Source organism: Mustela nigripes, chromosome 7 (assembly GCF_022355385.1).
Source record: "Mustela nigripes isolate SB6536 chromosome 7, MUSNIG.SB6536, whole genome shotgun sequence".
NCBI lineage: Eukaryota > Metazoa > Chordata > Mammalia > Carnivora > Mustelidae > Mustela > Mustela nigripes.
The window spans coordinates 38,808,620-38,826,225 of NC_081563.1; the positions used below are offsets into that span (position 1 = coordinate 38,808,620).

At 37.5% G+C, this 17,606-nt stretch overlaps 1 protein-coding gene across 1 annotated transcript in view; it reads left to right on the plus strand.

Moving 5' to 3' along the window:
- Positions 1-17,606, plus strand: part of EIF2AK3 (eukaryotic translation initiation factor 2 alpha kinase 3) — a 65,994-nt gene that overhangs the window by 29,864 nt on the left and 18,524 nt on the right. Inside the window, exons 3-11 of the mRNA XM_059405642.1 lie at positions 3,422-3,616; positions 5,046-5,176; positions 6,973-7,207; positions 8,579-8,741; positions 9,730-9,870; positions 11,082-11,204; positions 12,566-12,786; positions 13,127-13,239; positions 16,469-16,591. Coding sequence (XP_059261625.1) covers positions 3,422-3,616; positions 5,046-5,176; positions 6,973-7,207; positions 8,579-8,741; positions 9,730-9,870; positions 11,082-11,204; positions 12,566-12,786; positions 13,127-13,239; positions 16,469-16,591 — 1,445 coding nt within the window. The remainder of the gene's footprint in view (positions 1-3,421; positions 3,617-5,045; positions 5,177-6,972; positions 7,208-8,578; positions 8,742-9,729; positions 9,871-11,081; positions 11,205-12,565; positions 12,787-13,126; positions 13,240-16,468; positions 16,592-17,606) is intronic.

Sequence of the window (17,606 nt, forward strand, 5' to 3'; positions counted from 1 at the left end):
CTAAAGGACACCGTAATATCTTTTGTAGTGTCCTTAACGTCCAGTACACCTTCTGGTCTGGAGTCAGGTAGTATATTTATTTGTCTTGTTAGACTCTTTTAATCTAGATTTACCCACAGACTTTTTCTTTCATGATATTGACATTCTGAAGAATACAGTCTCTCTACTCTTTTGTTAAAAAGAAAAGGAAATTTCTTCATTTCGGTGACTCAGTAGATTAAATGTCCAACTCTTGCTTTCAGCTCAGGTCGTGATCTCAGAGTCGTGAATTCAAGCCCCATGATAGGCTCAGAGCTGGGCATGGAGTCTACTGAAGATTCTCTCCCTTTCCCTCTGCCCACGGCCCCCCCCCCCCCCCCCCACATGTATGCATGCACATTCCCACATGCACTCCCTCTCACAAAAAAAAAAAGAAAAAGGAAAAAGAAATTTCATTGTGTGCTTATCCAGTGTTCCCTGGTGATTAGATCTAGATTGTTAATTCTTAGCATAGAATCCTACACAGGGGAAGTACCCTCTGTCAGGGTATCACATCTGTCACTCTTTGATGATGTTGATTTTGAGCATCTGGTCAGGGTATTATCTAAATTCTCCACTGTATAATTACTAGGTTTTTTTGTTGTTTGTTTCTGTTTTTAGTTTCGTCTAACTAATAAGCAGTCCATGGGCAGATGCTTTAAGACCGTGTAGTTATCCTACTCCTCATCAAATTTTCCACCTTCCTAGATTTAACACCATTGCTGATTTTTGCTTGCAGTGTTTACTACAATGTTTGCAAATTTTTTATTTTTCCAACTTCGTCCCTCCCTTCATATTTAAAGGCATTTAATTGCAGTTAAGAGCCCTCCCTTCTCCGCCATGTTTTGTTTATCAATTTATTATAAGTAGGCCCTTAGTACTTTATAATTCAGTAATTTATTATTTTGGTACTTAAGTTGTTCCAGATTTGGTCAGTGGTGCACTTCTATCTTTTTTTTTTTTTTTGTAAGATTTTATATTTTCTTTTCCTTTTTCCTTTTTTTTTTTTTTTATTTTTTAAAGATTTTATTTATTTATTTGACAGAGAGAACTCACAAGTAGGCAGAGAGTCCGGCAGAGAGAAAGGGGGAAGCATGCTCCCTGCTGAGCAGAAAGCCTGATGTTGGCTCAATCCCAGAACTGAGATCATGACCTGAGCCAAAGGCAGAGGCTTAACCCACTGAGCCACCCAGTCGCCCCTATTTATTTATTTTTCAGAGAGAGCACAAGCTGGGGTAGTGGCAGGCAGAGGATGAAGCAGTCTCTCTGCTGAGCAAGGAACCTGATGTGGGACTCTGTCCCAGGATCCTGAGATCCTGACCTGAGCTAAAGACAGACATTTAACCAACTGAGCCACCCAGGTGTCCCTTTGCTTCTTTATTGTGCACATCCTTAATCTCTAGAATAATAAGATGTTGAAGTCTCATCTTTTCCCTCTCATGCCCCAGCCCTGGAATCAGACATTTCTGTGAGGAGCCTTGTTTCCTTCAGTGGGCAGTGGAATTGGAAAACAAAATGTGGGCACTAAGTTTGGGTGCATTGCTTTTATAGCCATGGTATAAAAACTGTAGAAAGGCACTGTAGAGGCACAGTAAACAATTTTTGAGAACGTAATGCTATCTCAGTTTATAGTTACAGCAGTAAGTACAGTGTTAAGGAACTGGAAGATCTTTGTCAGCAACCTTATGCTGCTAAAAATTTTCTTAGACTTGAAAGCAAAAGTGTAAGTGAAGCTAACTTGAAGGCCAGCTGGGATTTCAGTGGGCAGTGTTGGTACCAGAGGGTGTTCCAGGGAGAAGAGGTGACATTGACAATGACATCAATGAACAATAATAGTAATATTATATTAAATATCACGCCTAAGAGGTGAGACCTGATTTCTGCCCATTTGGGGAAAAGTGGAAGACAAGGAAGAAAAGGTTGTTTGAGGTCATGTTTAGAGGACTTTGAAAATATCAGACTTGGGATTTGGGGTCTTTAATAAGAAGATAATGGAGAACTGTTGAAGTCTTTTGAATAATGTCATAACAAGCTTAACTCTGACTCAGAGATTAATCTAGAAGATACCGTAGAGTTTAGATTGAGGAAACTGCCAGTTTAGAACTGTAAAGAGGCTATTATAATATTTCAGGCAGGAGGTACAGGGATTTGAACTAGAAGATGAAAGAAGTGGATGAGAGGAGTGGTTTTTTGCCAGCCAGTGAGAATCCCGAGGTGTGGGGCCAAGCTAGAGGGAAGGGAGGATGTGTAAGCACTTGTAGTGACTATATGGGCATTTTCAGGTAAGTATCCCTTTGAAGATAGGATTCTACTTGAGAAACAAAGAAGTACATAGAGAAATTTTACTGTAAAAAAAAGTTAAGATCATTTTTGGACTTTTTCTTTTTAACATTTATTTATTTTGAGGGGGGCAGAAAGTGAGGGAGAGAACCTCAAGCAGACTCCCTGCTGAGCCCAGAGCTGGACATAGGGCTCAATCTCACAACCCTGACATCATGACCTGAGCCGAAATCAAGAGTCAGACATTTAACTGACTGAGCACCCAGGTGCCCCTTGTTTTGGGGGGGTTTTTTGTTTGTTTGTTTGTTTATTAAACTCATACTTCTTTATATTTCTTTTTTCCAAAGTTCTGAGCCTGGTCAGGGAAATAGTTGTGTCATTAGCTGAAGTAAATCAAGATGTATGTATTTTTAAATGCCAAAAGGTCAATGTTACAAAGCCATGTACTAATAACTCTTTCTCAAGAAACAAGATGTTCAGGGCCAAAAACTTTTTAGAGTTTTCCTGAACTCTGTGCTTTTGCTTATACTATACAGGGACTCCTCCATGAAATCCTGTTGGCTTTGCCTTCCTGTTATATCCCAAATCTGACTGCCTGCAACAGCTATTGCCTGAATTGGAGCAATCATCATCTCTTGCTCTCCATGCCTCCACCCTTGCCCCATAGCCTTGTTCCCTCTCCTTGTGCTTCCTCCAATGTGAAGAACTGTCTTGCACCTTAAAGTCTTCACAGAGGCTCTTTCCCAGATATGGTTAACTCCCCCAAGTTAAGGGTTTGCTCAGATGTTACTTTCTCCGCAGGACCTAACCAACTGAGCCACTCAGGTGCCCCATACGTTAGCATCTTAACTGCTACAAGAACTCCTGTAATAACCCCTTCTTGAACTCACTTGATCACAAAACTTCCTTTTGGCAGCTCGCTTACCATTATGGGACACCCATAGCAAGCAGAGTTTGAGAATACTAGAGTATTCTAGTATTCTAGTAGGTCCCAGGAGAGACTGGCTATTGTTTCAAATTGTATTTTAGTTGATGAACCACCCCAACTCCCATACTGTTGAAGGAGACCAGAGAAAGTCAGGCTCAAAGTTATTATGCCTTTAAAAGTTAGATTTTGTTTTAGGTATTTGGGAATAAGATGATCATTCCTTCTCTGGATGGAGACCTCTTCCAATGGGACCGGGACCGTGAGAGCATGGAAACAGTTCCTTTTACAGTTGAATCACTTCTTGAATCTTCTTATAAATTTGGAGATGATGTTGTTTTGGTTGGAGGAAAGTCTCTCACGACATATGGACTCAGCGCATACAGTGGAAAGGTGAGTGAAAATGTTGAATTATTTGAGGAGAAATCAGATAAATAGGGATAGAAGAAATAATGTATTAAGCTATACTATTACTGGTTGAGGTTAATAATTATTTGTTCCCCAAGGATATCATTTGTTTTAATAAAAACACTGCAAAGTAGAAAGAGCAAAATATTATTAAGGAAGCTAAATGTATCCAAGACAACAGAATGAACAGGAATAGCAGGAGGAAGAGAATTAATAAATAATGTCTAGTGTGTGTCAGTTGCATTTTACATACATTATTTTGAAATCTTTACAATATTCTTAAAGGTCATACATTTTTGTCTCCATTTGGACAGATGAGGACTCCTCCAAATATTAATGATCCTGATAAGAATAATAGCTACCAATTTATCTAGTTTGATCTTCTAATCCAAGAGGAAAGTTGTACTCATTTTACAGATGAGAAAACTGAGACTAAAAAGTTCAGAAATGTCTGAGGTTAAATTTGACTTAGGTCTGTCTGATGATAAAGTTATACTATCAAGACCTAGATTTTCTCTAACGTTAGTTTTTAGGATACAATCATAATCTGCTTCTAAGATTGGGTCTTATACTATAGATCTCTTATTAGGAATAACTAAAAACATCCTTTGAAGAAAAGTAAAAATCTTTTTTAATCCCTTAACTTTGATATGTGAATATTTTATATATAGACAAGACTAAAGCAGGGAAGAGTAGAAAAATGACTTTTGACCCTTGAGTTTTTCGAACATTAGTGATTCCTTATCTAAGTGTTAGGCCCATAGCCCCTCCTTGCTCTTGCTGACACTTTTCTGCCTTCCCCACTCCCCACATCAGCGTTGTACTGAGGAGGCCTTGGGATCCTCTGTTGCCTTCAGTATTCTCATTTGTAAAACAGTGGGATTGAACCCAATCATCTGGTTCTCTGATTTGATGTGCTGCTACAAATTTCTGGTAGTCTAGCAGGTGTGCTGTTTTCTGGGAGGATTTTAGTTCAGATCATGTGAAGATTCCTTTTTCTCTCTAATGAAGATTTGAAGTAGGCACTTTTAAATACAATATCTGTTTGGTAAAGTTTAAGTCTTTAAACAACCTAATACTTCCATCAAATGAAAACTCTGAGGCTGATTTTTTTTAACTCACCTGGAGTTTTATTAATGATATTATTGCTAGGAGATCACAACTGGTTCTGTTCTTTTCATGTATTCCATAGAAATGCCCCAAATAAAACTAAAATTATCTAAATCCTTAAAGTCATTCTCTGAACTAAATATTTCTTGTTTCCTTTATGGTTCTAAGTAACTCATTTTAGGAGTTGGTAGTCTAACTGATGCTTCTTAATACTTGGGTATTTCTTAGAGATTCTTGATTCTTTTAATGTCTCTGATCTCCTGTAACTTATATTTTTCACAAAATTTATTTCTGTCTTTTTCAGGTGAGGTACATCTGTTCAGCTTTGGGTTGTCGCCAATGGGATAATGATGATATGGAACAAGAAGACATCCTTCTTCTGCAACGCTCCCAGAAAACTGTCAGAGCTGTCGGACCTCGCAGTGGCAACGAGAAGTATGTGTTCAGAGAACGTTCCTGTTGATAATTACAAGTTAAGCAAGCCCCAGATTTATCCGATTTTTCTTTATGGAGATTTCCTGAACTCTGTTCATGTCCTTAAAACATACTCTTTTAAGAGAAATGTAGGCCTTAAATTAAAAATGGTCTCATGATTATTAACATATTCCGAGTTGAAACTCTCACTCTAAGCTCTGGAGGCAGTAACCAGGTGAGGCCCATACAGTGACAGCTTCACTGATCAAAGTTCTTTGAATGCAGAGCACTCTTAAGACAAAGTTAATGTGCTTTATTTCAACGTGGGTCTCTAACTCTGTAGTTCCGTCTAGTAAGTAGTTTCACAGTGTGTTTGACAACCCCATTTTTAGAACGCATTTCAGTTTGGTCAAGTACCTTTTTGTTTCCCTTTTCAAATAATGAATTCTTTATGTAATTTTTACATTTAAATATGTGATTAAAAAGCAATATGATTAGATAACAAGTGCTGGTCGTAAATCACATGCTGGATTTTTTTTTTAACTTTTTTAAATTTTAACTTGCTGTAGTAAAAATCATTTGAGATCTCATCTTTCTATCTTTTGAAAGTGAACCAAACTTTCAGATTTTTGTCTAGTCTGATGCAATATAATTCAGTTTCCTTTCCTGTTTTCTCAAACTCAGTTAAGAAAATATTTCTATGTTCACTGGACTGTGAATAGGGCTTTGCATCTGCTGGCAACCTGACCTTCTTTATCCTGATTGGGTTTTGTTTCCTTAAGTATTTGAGTGCCTGCTAGGTGTCCAGCCACCAATAGAAACACATGTCCAGCTTAACAGAATTTTGAATCACCAGAATGGGAAGAGTCTAGGGTCTAAGATCAGTGTTCCTTAAGTATATTTTTTAAATAGATGTCAGGATTATTAAGCCATTTTATATCTAAATGACAGGTTATTATATTGTCATTGGTTAAGAGATTTTTCTGTATATTGATTATAGTGGAAACCTTATTACTGCCACTTTATGAATGAGGACACTGAAACACAAGAAAGGTTCGATGACTTGCCAGATCTCAGGAGAGATCTCAGATTGAAACTGAGGTGGTATGACCTTCAGGCTTGGTGCACTGGGTAATATTGCCTTTCAGGGCTATGTTTTCATATAAATACAAAATCGATGCATTCAACTTGCTGTGTATTTGGTTTATTGGAATGTATTAATTTCTTTGCACTTGAATGAAATGTGCACAACTTTAGTAAAGAAAGCAGACTGCTGGGCGCCTGGGTGGCTCAGTGGGTTGGGCCGCTGCCTTCGGCTCAGGTCATGATCTCAGGGTCCTGGGATCGAGTCCCGCATCGGGCTCTCTGCTCAGCAGGGAGCCTGCTCCCTCCTCTCTCTCTCTCTCTCTGCCTGCCTCTCTGCCTGCTTGTGATCTCTTTCTGTAAAAAAAAAAAAAAAAACTTAAAAAAAAAAAAAAAAAAAAAAAAAGAAAGCAGACTGCTGCTACCCTCATTTTAAGGTGACTTTGGTGTGTCTGGAAAAAATCATTCTGATTTGGAAATGTGATTTGTTAATTTTTGAGGTGTCCCACAGCCATTTTTGGTTTGTAACTTAGAAACATTGTTTCTAAAGGATCAGAACGAAGTGATGCCCTCTTGTGGCAAAAACCAGCAGAACAATTCAGAAAATGCTGTTGAGTTTTTCTTTTTCTCATGGCAACGTTTTAGTGTTCGCTTCTTGAATGTAGAACTGTTCTGTATTATTTGGTCCATTTACTTAAGTGTAAATTTCTAAAATAAACTTTTGTAAATTTAAGGTGGAATTTCAGTGTTGGCCACTTTGAACTTCGGTATATTCCAGACATGGAAACTAGAGCCGGATTTATTGAAAGTACCCTAAAGCCCAGTGGGAACAAAGAAGGGTCTAAAATTATTTCAGATGTGGAAGACCAGGAAGCCGCCATGATGGACACAGTGATAAAGGTCTCAGTTGCTGACTGGAAGGTTATGGCATTTAACAAGAAGGGAGGACATCTGGAATGGGAATACCAGGTACTAGAGACCACTGAACATCTGTAAATACATTTTTTCCTTTCCCAATTTGACCAGACTTTTTGGGTAGAGGGAAAAAACTGTCATTTTGGATTCTTAGCCCATTCTCTATGCTTTAAGAAGCACTTTAAAGAAGTCACATGTATTAGAATGACTCTTCTGAAAAAGACCACAGAAGACAAGTGCTGGTGAGGATGTTTGTATCTCTGTGCCCTGCTGTTGGGGGTGTGAAGTGGTGCAGCCACTGGGGTGAAGAGTGCTTTCAAAAAATTGAAAAGAGAGCTACCCTATGATCCAGCCATCCTGTTTCTGGGAAGATAGTCAAAGGGAGTCAGATCGGTATCTTAAGGAGATATCTGTACTGCCATGTTCAGTGCTTTGCTGTTCACAGTAGCCAAGATATAGAAGGAGCCCAGGTGTCCATCAGTAAATGAATGGATAAAGAAAATGGGGTGTGTATATGTACACAGTAGAATATTATCCAGCCTGGAAGAGGGAAATGCTGTCATTTGCAAAACATGGATGAACCTGGAGAATGTTATGCTAAGTGAAAATAAGCCAGGCATAGAAGGATAAATAGTGCATGATCTTACTTACTCATGGAATTTTAAAAAGTTGAACTCACAGAACAGAGAGTAGAATGGTAGTTGCCAAGGGCTGGAGGGGGTGGTGATAGGAGAAATGGAGAGATATTGGTCAAAGGGTACAAGATTTCAGTTATGCATGATGAATAAGTTCTGGAGATGTAATGTACAGTGTGGTGACTATAGTTAATAATACTATATTATATATTTGAAATTTGCTTAGAGTAGATCTCAATGCAGGGCTTGAACTCACGATTCCAATATCAGGACCTAAGCTGAGATCAAGAGTTGGACAGACACTTAGACCAGCTGAGGTGTATAGATGAGAATTTGATATGCATATACATTGTGAAATGAAGAGGGTAGATTTGTTTTTTAAGATTTTATTTGACAGAGAGAGAGAGAGAGAGAGCACAAGTAGAGAGAGAGAGAGAGCACAAGTAGGCAGAGAGGCAGGCAGAGGGAGAGGGAGAAGCAGGCTCCCTGCTGAGCAAGAAGCCCAGTGCAAGGCTCGATCCCAGGGCCCTGGGATTATGATGTGAGCCAAAGGCAGATACTTAACTGACTGAGCCACCTAGGTGCTTGATTGTGCTAATCATTTCATAATGTATACATATGTCAAAATGTGGCATTGTATACTGTAAATATATACATTTTTATTTATTAGTTATACATGGGAAATCTGGAAAAAATTTTAAAATTTGTGGTTTTTAAATGCCATTTTAGGAGTTGAACTACATAAATACTGCTTGAAATAATGTAAAATTTCTTTTCTATTTTTGTTTAGTTTTGTACTCCCATTGCATCTGCTTGGTTGGTTAAGGATGGAAAAGTCATTCCCATCAGTCTTTTTGATGATACAAGTTATGCATCTAACAATGAAGTTTTAGAAGATGAAGAAGACATTGTAGAAGCTGCTCGAGGAGCCACAGAAAACAGCGTTTACCTGGGTGAGTAGATGTCTCTTATGTAGTGATAGGACTTAATGACACTTAATTTTACTCCTGCGTTGTTCTTTTCTACCTCAAGTATGCCTATAGCAGTTTAAATTCCTAAATACATTCCCTGGCTTAGATTGCCCTTAAGATTTATACTTTGATTTCCATACCTACTGGGTTTTTTCCATTTATCCAATTCTGAAACTTTGAATTACTCTGGTATATTCTTGTCCTCTAAGACCCTATTAGAAAGTCTTAGAAATGTTTCCATGATACAACATGCTGTGAATTACTCATATATCCTCATATTCTAAAACTTTCTACGTTTGTATTTGCATCTACATCAATTTGCCCCCGCTTAAAGATTATGGGGTTTTTTTTTCCTGTGTGTCTTTACAACTTATCTGAAAAATAGTAACAAACTTCTTGTGTGCTTGGGCAATTGGAGGCCTTTACAAAATAAAATTTGCAAAACTTTTGAGTCTCATTATTTGCACTAGTGTTGGTGGTCAGATACTCATAAAATTCTTTTAAGCTCTGTCAGTGTGCTACCCACTCCTCAATCTCAATGAAATGCAAGCATTTGGAAGAATAACATGTCACACATGTATCGTGATAGTATTTAACTGATGTGTTAGCAGTACCTCTGGAATTACAGGTGTTTTGGTTTCCTTAAAAAGAAAGTTACTTCATCTAAGCTGTTAGTTTTATAAGTGTCCAATGATTTATTTGAACTTCCTTACTGGAAGTTCCAGTAACTATTGACAATTACTATTTAGTGAGAAACATTGTAACTTATGTATAACTTTCCTTTCCTATTTTTGTTAAATAACCTTTGAGTTGCATTCGAGTATTTGAGCCTTGATTCTTCTTTGAAAAGTCTTATGAAGCACATGAAGAAATAATGAATGAATCTAACTGTACTAAATGAAAATGAACCTTTTTGAAAAAAATTGGTGCTTGATTCTAAATATAATTGACAATGTTCTCATTGATTCAGGAATGTTCCGAGGTCAGTTGTATCTGCAGTCATCAGTCAGAATTTCAGAAAAGTTTCCTACAAGTCCCAAGGCCTTGGAATCTGTCAATAATGAGTATGCAATTATGCCTTTGCCAACAATCAAGTGGAAACCCTTAATTCGTAAGTGAATTATGAACTTTTGTAGTATTATTGACTGTCTTTGTCCTAGTATTGAATACCACAGAGATTACAACTTCTCTATACTCTTTATTTTCTGACACACTAGGTAGGTATTTCAGATGTTGGAGAATTTGAATGATCTTTTACAGATTGATTTCATTAAAACAGCAGCTGCTTCTAAAGAAATCAGTGTTAATAAAGTATTTCTCTAGACAACATAGAAACACTCTTAGCCATTCGCTGACTATGACTATGTATCATTTAGCTCTTAACATATTAAGAATTTATGGGTCTCAGGGTCCTGGGATCAATCCCCGCATAGGGTTCTCTGCTCAGCAGGGAGCCTGCTTCCTCCTCTCTCTCTCTCTCTGCCTGCCTCTCTGCCTACTTATGAGCTCTCTCTCTCTGTCAAATAAATAAATAAAATCTTTAAAAAAATATATTTATGAAACAGGGGTACCTGTTTCATGTTTATGAAACAAAGGCACTAGGGGCTCAGTTGGTTGAGTTTCCAACTCTTGATTTTGGCTTGGGTCATGATCTCAGAGTTCTGGGATTGAGCCCACTTTGGGCTCTGTGCTGGGCATGGAGCCTGCCTGAGATTCTCTCACTCCCTCTCCCTCTCCCCACCCCCTGTACTCGCTCACATGCTCTCTCTCTTTGTTATTCAATAAAAAAAATTTTAAGAATATTTATGAAACATTATCTGGTTATTACATCATATGCTTTGAGACATTTAAATGAGTTGAAGTAAACAGTAAGCTACCATTTCCTTCAGTTATCTTTCCATAGCTTGCATATGGTTTTGATCGCATATGTCACATCCTATTTTAATTACTTATTTAAATGACTCATCTTCTCTAAAAGACTGCCTTTTTTTTTTTTTTTAAGATTTTATTTATTTATTTATTTGACAGACAGAGATCACAAGTAGGCAGAGAGACAGGCAGAGAGAGAGGAGGAAGCAGGCTCTCTGCTCAGCAGGGAGCCTGATGCAGGGCTCCAATCCAGAACCCTGGGATCATGACCTGAGCCAAAGGCAGAGGCTTTAACCCACTAAAAGATTGCTTTTCAAGGGGAAGGAACCTTGAGCCATTTACTTAACATATTTGAACAGAACTGTGATTGAAAACCTGTTTTTTTGAATGAATTATAAGTACCTACATTTTCACTGAAGTTTTAACAGTTAAGATTTTACCATTTTCTTTTAGATTCTCCTTCCAGAACTCCTGTCTTGGTAGGGTCTGATGAATTTGACAAATGTCTTAGTAACGATAAGTTTTCTCATGAAGAGTACAGTAATGGCGCACTTTCAATCTTGCAGTACCCATATGGTAAGTGTGATGAAGCTTGCATTGAAAATGCTGAGTTTCATTTTTCCTCTTAGTTTATTTATTAATTTGAAATTAATTAGTAGAATTCAAATGAACGGTAGTCATTTGGAAGGTCGAAAATATCCTCGGAGGAATGGTATGAATGGTGGCCAAAGGTATAAGTTCCAGAGTTAGAGTGCCAGGGTTCAAGTCCCAGTTTTGCCACATACTAGGTTGGGCACACTAACTTACTGCCTCGTGGTTCCTTCATCTGTAAAGCAAGGATAGTAATCCTGATATTTACTTATTCGATTGCTATAACTTCTAAATGAGATAATGTACGTATAATCTGTGTCTGGCAAATAGTAAGTGTTCAGTAAGCATTAATTCTTGTGATTAGCTTTCATTTAGTTATCAGCCTGTCTTATGTAATCTGTATAATATCAGCCTGAGTAATGAAGAAAATAGGTGTTTCCTATAATGCTAAATGAAAACACTATAAAATGAGGGGGTTTTAATTTTGTCCTCCAACAAGAGAAATTAGTGCAAAAGTCAAGAGTAGGTGAAATTTGACCGGAAATACATTCCAGGGTATTTAAGGTTAGGATGCATTCAGCCATGGAAGGACTTTGAATAGTTAGATATAAAAAAAAATTATCAGTCTGCATTAGACAAAAAGAGACTCCTTAAGAGTTCACGTTAGATGCCAGTAATGGGAAGTTATTGTAAAATTTTTAAATTGACAGAAACACAGGATTCTGACCTAGAAGCAACAGTCTTTATCTGATGCTGATCCAAATACACGACAAGAGAGAATTATGTAGTCTGTCCAGGTACTACAAAATAGAAGCCAAACAGTCAGGCTGCTTTCTAGGACAGCCTCCTTTTGACAGCTTAAAATGAGCCAAGGAGACTGTTAGAGCAGTTTTCTTCTGAGTTTGCAAAGAATAATTTATGGTAAAATTTGTATATCATTAATGCCTAATGAGAGTAAAGCTTAAAAACCTTGAAGAAAGATTGAGTACTAATTCTTTCTTGCATTTAAAGAACTGGATTATTAATGAGGTAACAAATAAGGTGGCCCTTAAGGTTTTTTGCTAGTCTTATTAATTAGTACAAAAAAAAATTTATGATGCTATGGGATAAAGGAAAATATGTTTGTGTAGGAAAAAAGAAAAAGTAGGGTAATGAGGCTATTGAAAAGTGCTAAGGAAGAGATGAAACTTTAATAAAAGGAATTAGTAATAGAAGTGACGGGAAAACAGATAATTTTTAACAACCAAAGGAGACTGTGTATTGGTTTATCTTTTTTAAAAAATAATCTTTTATGTTTTTGTGTTTGTTTTTTGTTTTTATATGTATTTTTATGTTTGTTTTTGAAGATAATGGTTATTATCTACCATATTACAAGAGGGAGAGGAGCAAACGGAGCACACAGATCACAGTCCGATTCCTCGATAACCCAAATTACAGCAAGAACATTCGCAAAAAGGATCCTGTCCTCCTCTTACACTGGTGGAAAGAAATAGTTGGAACTATTCTGTTTTGTATCATAGCAACAACTTTTATTGTGCGTAGACTTTTCCATCCTCATCCTCACAGAGTAAGACATTTTTCAGAATCTAATGTATTTCAGAGTGTTGGGAGAATAGTGTGTGTGGTGGGGGCTAAGGGGACGTTTACTTAAGTTTCACCATGAAGTCAGTGTTACCCATCCTCTCATCTCTCCCGACTTACCACCCTCTCTTCTCAACCTCTTCCCGTCTGGCCTTTACCCTCCCATTTCACTTCTCACTGACAAGGGAAATGCTGTATTCTGTGTGCTTATAATACTTTTCTTTTTGTCCCTGTTATTTATTTTTTAAATGTTATTTTATAGCTTAAGATTGTTAGCTAACTGCAGTTCAGTTTTGATAGTGATTTTTTTTCCCCCACCTTGTTAGCAAAGGAAGGAATCTGAAACTCAGTGCCAAACTGAAAGTAAATATGATTCTGTCAATGGAGAAGCTAAGGACAGTAGCTGGAATGACATAAAAAATTCTGGATATGTATCACGGTAAGAGTCTTGTCATATATAAAGTATGTACGTGTTTGCTACAGCTTCGGGTGACAGCTGCTTGAATCAAGGAAGAAATGACCTCTTGATCATCAAGATCTTGTTTAACTTTTCCTTTAATGTGTCAATATCCAGGGAAGTAAAACAAAGACTTAGCCCTGAAGTAACTTAAATTTATTCACAGTGATATGTATCCTAAGAGGTATAAAAATAGTGTTATAGAAGTTCAAAATTAAGTTCTTATTCAGATAACTTTATTATCAAAAGTGTATTGTGTACTGGGCTTGGTATGAACAGAACCAAATTATTATTGTGTTATTAGAGTGTGATTAAATCTCTATATGTTACTTAATCTTCAATTATTTATTTAGTCTTTATTCTGTCTAGATAAGAAGTAGAAAAATGGGGGGAAATACACCAGTAGGTCATTTTTAAATTAGAAGAGGGAGGTGAGTCACATAAAAAGTAGGCAATTCAAATAATTTGAAGGTAAAATAAAAGTAGAGAATCTATTAGCATTGGTCAGGTTTTCATGCTTTGTGGTACAGGAAGTGGAGCTGTGTTTCCCTTTTCATATTACATGGTTTACTCCTACATTTTCCCTTTGTTTTTATATATTTTCCCTTTGTTTTGATATCATACTTAGTCCTTGGTGATATGGGGACAAGGAAGAGATACAGAACCTTACTGCTTAATATCTAGGGTAATGGTTTTATGACAGAAAAGATTGAAAATTACAGTGAAAAAATGTGTGATACTTAGATGATGTGTAGACATAATTTATCTAAGCTGCATTCATACTGTATTATCACAAGCTGAGAATTGACTGTAATCCATTTGTTTTGGCTACAAGTTTCCCAGAGCAGAATTTACCAGGTGACTAAGAAATGGCAAAGGATTTAGTACCCTTTCTGATAAAGATGCTGTGACTAATTATTATGTCAGTGGCCGGCAACAGCAGCAGGCAGAGAGAGGGAGAAACTAGGGACCTGACAGCTCTCACGCGGTAATCCGCCACGGAAGCCATTCACGGGTCATTCAGCATTTTATTCAGCATTTACTCTGAACATCCGAGTGCAGCACTTTCATTTCTGGCTTTGGGAGAAATAAAAAGAGGGGCTTAAAGTCTATGAGGGAAGATAATACTGGACTAAACAAACAGCTAAAAAAAGCGGCAAACTAAGTGACTTAGGCACTGGTTGTAATGATTCAAGAGGGCATCGTACGTGAGGTCACATTTTCATTGAACCTTAAATTGTGAGTTAAGGAAGAGTTAGGGAAAGACAGGGAGGAGTAGGTGGAGTGAATAAACTTACATCTGTAAGGCTCTTGTGAGGAGAACTGGAATAATGTACTCTGCAATTGAATTCAATTTAGTTTTCCTTTCACTTTATTCAGTGTGGCGAGTACAGCTGATTGTTTTTCAAATCCAGGTGGCTCTATGCTAATGCCTAATGTTTATTGAATGCCTGCTATATGGTGGGCATCATAAAGAACCTGAGCTCTGGGTTCAGTCATGAATTCAAGTCTGAACTTGGTCATTGTGAGTTGGGACCTTCGACAAGATGATACTTCATTTTATAGAGTCTATAATCATATATAAGATATCTCTCTTTTTAGAAGACGTATTCATTTTCTTTAATATAGGACAATAATGCAATTGGCCCTGCAGGAGTAGGATGTGAATTTCATGAGCTATGTAGTTGGGGAGATGGATCTATACCGAAGTGCCTTGACTAGCTATTTTTAGGGACGCAGATTATCGTTCTTCATTCTCTGTGAAGGTAATTGGCCCACAGAGGATTGGGATCGATTGCCTCTCCTCAGCTCTGTGCTGTAACCAGCTGAGCCAACTACTAAATGAATGAGTGTGCAAATCCTAAAGTAATAAACTTAGCCTTTTGAGAGACAATAAAGATAATCGAATTCAACTCTCCCCCATATGGCTGGAAGAACAACTTCTAGAGCATGCATGCGTTCATTTATTTTTTCATATATTATCTGACTGAGATTTGTTAGACCTTCCACTTGACAGGTAAGGCCAAGTTCTGGAAGTACAAAAAGAAGTATGAATGCCTTCCTGCACTCAAGGCCCCCACAATACAGAGGCAGCAGGGAGAGCGAGCTTTCCACAAATAGCTGTAAGCTATTGAGATTATGTTTAAATAGTTCAAAAAACTATGTGCAAAGTGCTATGAGAACATTGAGACAGGTCTAGGAAGGTTCCAGAATAAAGGGAAAACAGAGGTTCATTAAGTACTAAGAAATAGGCCATCTCAGTAGAGCATCTCAGAAGCAAAAGCCCCAAAGCTGGGAGAGAGCCTGGTACAATCGGCTGGAATCTGGAGCGCCGAGTGAAGAAGTCAGGTGCGGAAGGGAGATGCGGCTACAATGTGTGTGTCAGCCTGTAAGTCACAGATGCGGAGTTAGCTTCTGTCTGAATTCCTCTGGTGGTGAGCACACTGACTCTTGAAGCCACCCAGCTGATTCCACACAGCTTTGGTTACTAGAAAGATTTCTGGCTAAAAGAAAAAAACAATACTTAATAGGATTGATTACATTTTTTTAATAGAATTTATAGAGACTGACATAAAATTAAACTGTGCTTTTTCTTTTTTTTTTTTTAAGATTTATTTATTTATTTGAGAAAGAGTGTGCACGCAACAGAAGGCAGTGAGGAGTGGGGGGACAGACAGAGGGAGAGAAAGAGAGAGAGAGAGTCCTCAAGCAGATTCCCCACTGAATGCAAAGCCTGACATGAGCTTGATCCCAGGACCCTGAGATCAGCACCTGAGCCAAAGCCAGGAGCAGGATGCTTAACTGACTGAGCCATCCAGATGCCCCTAAGCTGTGTTTTTCTAATTGAGTGCAGAATGCGACAGAAGGCAGAAGTTTAGAGAAGGAAGGGTAGAATATTTTGGTAGGTGATGGAAAGTGCTGGACAGGTTAGAACAGTAGTACAGTTGCTGTAAAAACAAGTGATTAATAAGCAATTCCCAATAAACAGTAGCTTTTTTATTTTTTATAAATTTCCTAGAAAGAAGTTAGAATAGGTTTGCTTCATTTATTTAAACAGAAGAGCAAAGAATGCTAGTAGTCGAATTTAAACTACAATCTATTAAAATAAGCTTTATGAGACTTACTGAGTCTATGTACTCTTTATATAGCTATCATAAAGTAAGATTGAACTATTACCTTATGAAATTTCCTTTTTTTTTTTCTTTTTAAGCTATCTAACAGATTTTGAACCAGTTCAGTGCTTGGGTCGTGGTGGATTTGGAGTCGTCTTTGAAGCCAGAAACAAAGTAGATGACTGCAATTATGCTATCAAGAGAATCCGCCTCCCCAACAGGTAAGGGAGGGTGTTGTCAGTGGACTTGCAACTTGCGCCATATTGCTCATCTCATAGGCAATATGTCCTTCTTGCTATAGTCTGTACATATAGAAAACATTGTTTCTGACCTTCTGAACCTTAGCTTCTAAGCGCCACCAAGTAACCAGCCGTCGAAAAGGGGTGATGTATTTAGATTGCTTTGCCTTGACTTAAAAAAATATGCCCTTGTTTTTGATTCTTAAACACTCAGGACTTTTCCAAAGTGGATTATGATGACTCTCATATTTACTATGTAGCACCATTTAAAAATAACCCATGTATTGTGGAAAATAGGGAAAAATATTAAAAATCTTCTGTGTCTTCTCTTCCTAGTAATGCTCACTATTACCATTTTTGGGTATTTCCTTTTATTTTTTTCTGATCATAAATTTACCTAGTTAGTAGCATAGTTAACAATACAGTACAGCTTAATCTGTTGCTTCCTTTATTGTATCCTTGGCAATTTCCATGCCAGCAATAGGCTAAGAGTATACATGCTGAAATAAACTGAAAGTATTTTATGGCTGGATAATAGTACAGTTGATATATGGGAAATATTTTGTTTAGCTGTTTCTTATTGTTAAATATTTGTGTTTCAAATTTGTTGCAGTTAAAAACAACTTTGTAGTGTCCATCTTTTATATAAATTTTTGACCACATCTGTTTTCATAGGATAGATTCCTAGAAGTAGCATTTCTAACTCAGAACTGTTTCATGCTTAAGATGATGGGCTTTGAGTAATCCATTCTCCATCTATTTTAGAAAGCTCCTGTTGATTTTTTTAAAAGATTTTTTATTTATTTATTTGAGAGAGAGGGAGGGAGAGAGAACAAGAGCAGGGGGAAGGGGCAGAGGGAGAGGTAGAAGCATACTCCCCACTAAGCAGGGAACCTGATATGGGGCTCAGTCTCAGGACCCTGATCATGACCTGAGCCGAAGGCAAACACTTAACTGACTGAGCCACCCAGGCGCCCATAAGTTCCTATTGATTCTT